We start from the raw sequence: 1,834 nt of genomic DNA, 5'->3' as shown, positions 1-1,834 counted from the left end.
GGGTTGCTAACTGACGCGGGGCGGATCAGCGATGATTATTTCCTCATAATCCTGGCGGATTGTCACAATAGGATGGGGAGAGACCTCACAGAAACCTCACAGCAAGGTCAAAAACCATGGGCTGGCCCCGGGAAACCTTCATTGGCGTCTGAGCAGCGTTTGTAAGAGCACAAGGTGGGCGCTGGGTGTGAGTCTGTGCCTCAGGGTGGGGGAAGTGTGTCTGTGTATGTATGTGTGTGTCAGGGGCTGTGCCACAGTGTGTGTTAGAGAATCTGTGTGTGTGTGTGTGTGTGAGGCTGTGTGTCAGGAGCTGTGTGTGTGTGTGTGTGTGAAGGTGTGAGAGGGGATCAGTGAGTCTGTGCTGTATCTAATTCCACCCCCACCCTCACCCTCTCTGGGACCATGGGGGATCTACAGCCTGCCATCGTTATCGATAATGGCTCGGGCCTGATCAAGGCAGGTATCTCTGGGGACAAGGAGCCCCGCTCCATCTTCACCAACGTGGTTGGCAAACCCAGGCAGAAAGCTCTGATCATTGGGGCTGGCCAGAAAGACTTTTACATTGGGGAGGAAGCTCAGGCCAAGAGAGGGGTGCTGAGCATCAAGTACCCAGTGGAGCATGGCATCGTCACCTCCTGGGAGGACATGGACAAAGTCTGGAGGTATGTCTATGACAACGACCTGAAGATCAAGGCGAACGAGAGGCCGGCACTGCTGACTGAGGCACCCCTCAACCCACTGGCAAACCGCGAGAAGATGTGCCAGATGCTGTTTGAGGCGTTTGAGCTGCCTGCCATGTACGTTGCCATCCAGGCAGTACTCGCTCTGTACGCCTCAGGCAGGACCACAGGCTGTGTGATGGACAGTGGCGATGGAGTGAGCCACACGGTGCCCATCTATGAGGGTTACTGCCTGCCCCACGCTGTCCTGAGGTTGGAGCTGGGTGGCAGGGACCTGACCGAATACCTGGTGAGGATCTTGACTGAGAGTGGGGTGTCGTTTGTCAGCACAGCTGAGAAGGAGATTGTCAGGGACATCAAAGAGAAACTCTGCTATGTGGCAGTGGATGTACAGGCCGAGATGTGTAAGAAGCCGGCCGATGTGGAGAAAGACTACAAATTGCCCGATGGCCAGGTCATCAAGATCCAGAACCAGAGGTTCCGCTGCCCCGAGACCCTGTTTGTGCCAGCCAACATTGGCATTGAGGCACCTGGCATCGACAAACTCTGTTTCAACACCATCATGAAATGTGACATTGACCTCCGCAGGGACCTATATGCCAATGTTATCCTAGCCGGAGGCTCCAGCCTCTTCCCAGGCATGGACGAAAGGATGCTCAAGGAGATGACCAAGATGGTACCCACGGGCACTCCGGTCAAAGTCTGTGCCCCTGCCGACAGGAAGTACTCAGTCTGGATGGGGGGCTCGATACTGTCGTCGTTGTCCGCCTTCCAGCAGATGTGGGTGCTGGCCTCCGAGTACAAGGAAGTAGGGGCCAACATTGTGCACAGAAAGTGTTTCTGAACCAGTGCCCAGCACCGCCTCCAACCCGAGCCTCCCCCCATCCAAACAAATCTAATCAAAACTGCTGTATTTTAAAAAGAAAAAAAAAATACTGAAAGAATAAAAGTGCAGAATGAACTTTGACAAACTGGCTGCTTTTTATTTTTCATTTCTGTTTTGTTGCAAATCACCCTGTTCTTTCTGGTTTGACCTTCACCCTCTGAACACAATATCCCCCCAGGATCCACTTTGACCCTGACCCTCTGAACACAATATCCCCCCAGGATCCACTTTGACCCACACCCTCTGAACACAGTGTCCCCCAGGATCC

At 53.6% G+C, this 1,834-nt stretch overlaps 1 protein-coding gene and 1 long non-coding RNA gene across 2 annotated transcripts in view; one reads left to right on the top strand and one right to left on the bottom strand.

The window, feature by feature from the left end:
- Positions 1–1,834, bottom strand: part of LOC125484668 — a 28,318-nt gene that overhangs the window by 23,827 nt on the left and 2,657 nt on the right. The window lies entirely within an intron of this gene.
- Positions 7–1,651, top strand: LOC109936259 (actin-85C-like). Its single transcript, XM_020534864.2, has one exon. It carries the CDS (start codon positions 403–405, stop codon positions 1,522–1,524), a length of 1,122 nt encoding a protein of 373 aa, XP_020390453.1. The 5' UTR covers positions 7–402; the 3' UTR covers positions 1,525–1,651.

This window comes from Rhincodon typus, chromosome 13 (genome assembly GCF_021869965.1).
Source record: "Rhincodon typus isolate 14 chromosome 13, sRhiTyp1.1, whole genome shotgun sequence".
NCBI classification, from domain to species: domain Eukaryota; kingdom Metazoa; phylum Chordata; class Chondrichthyes; order Orectolobiformes; family Rhincodontidae; genus Rhincodon; species Rhincodon typus.
This window is presented reverse-complemented; position numbering and strand designations above follow the sequence as displayed.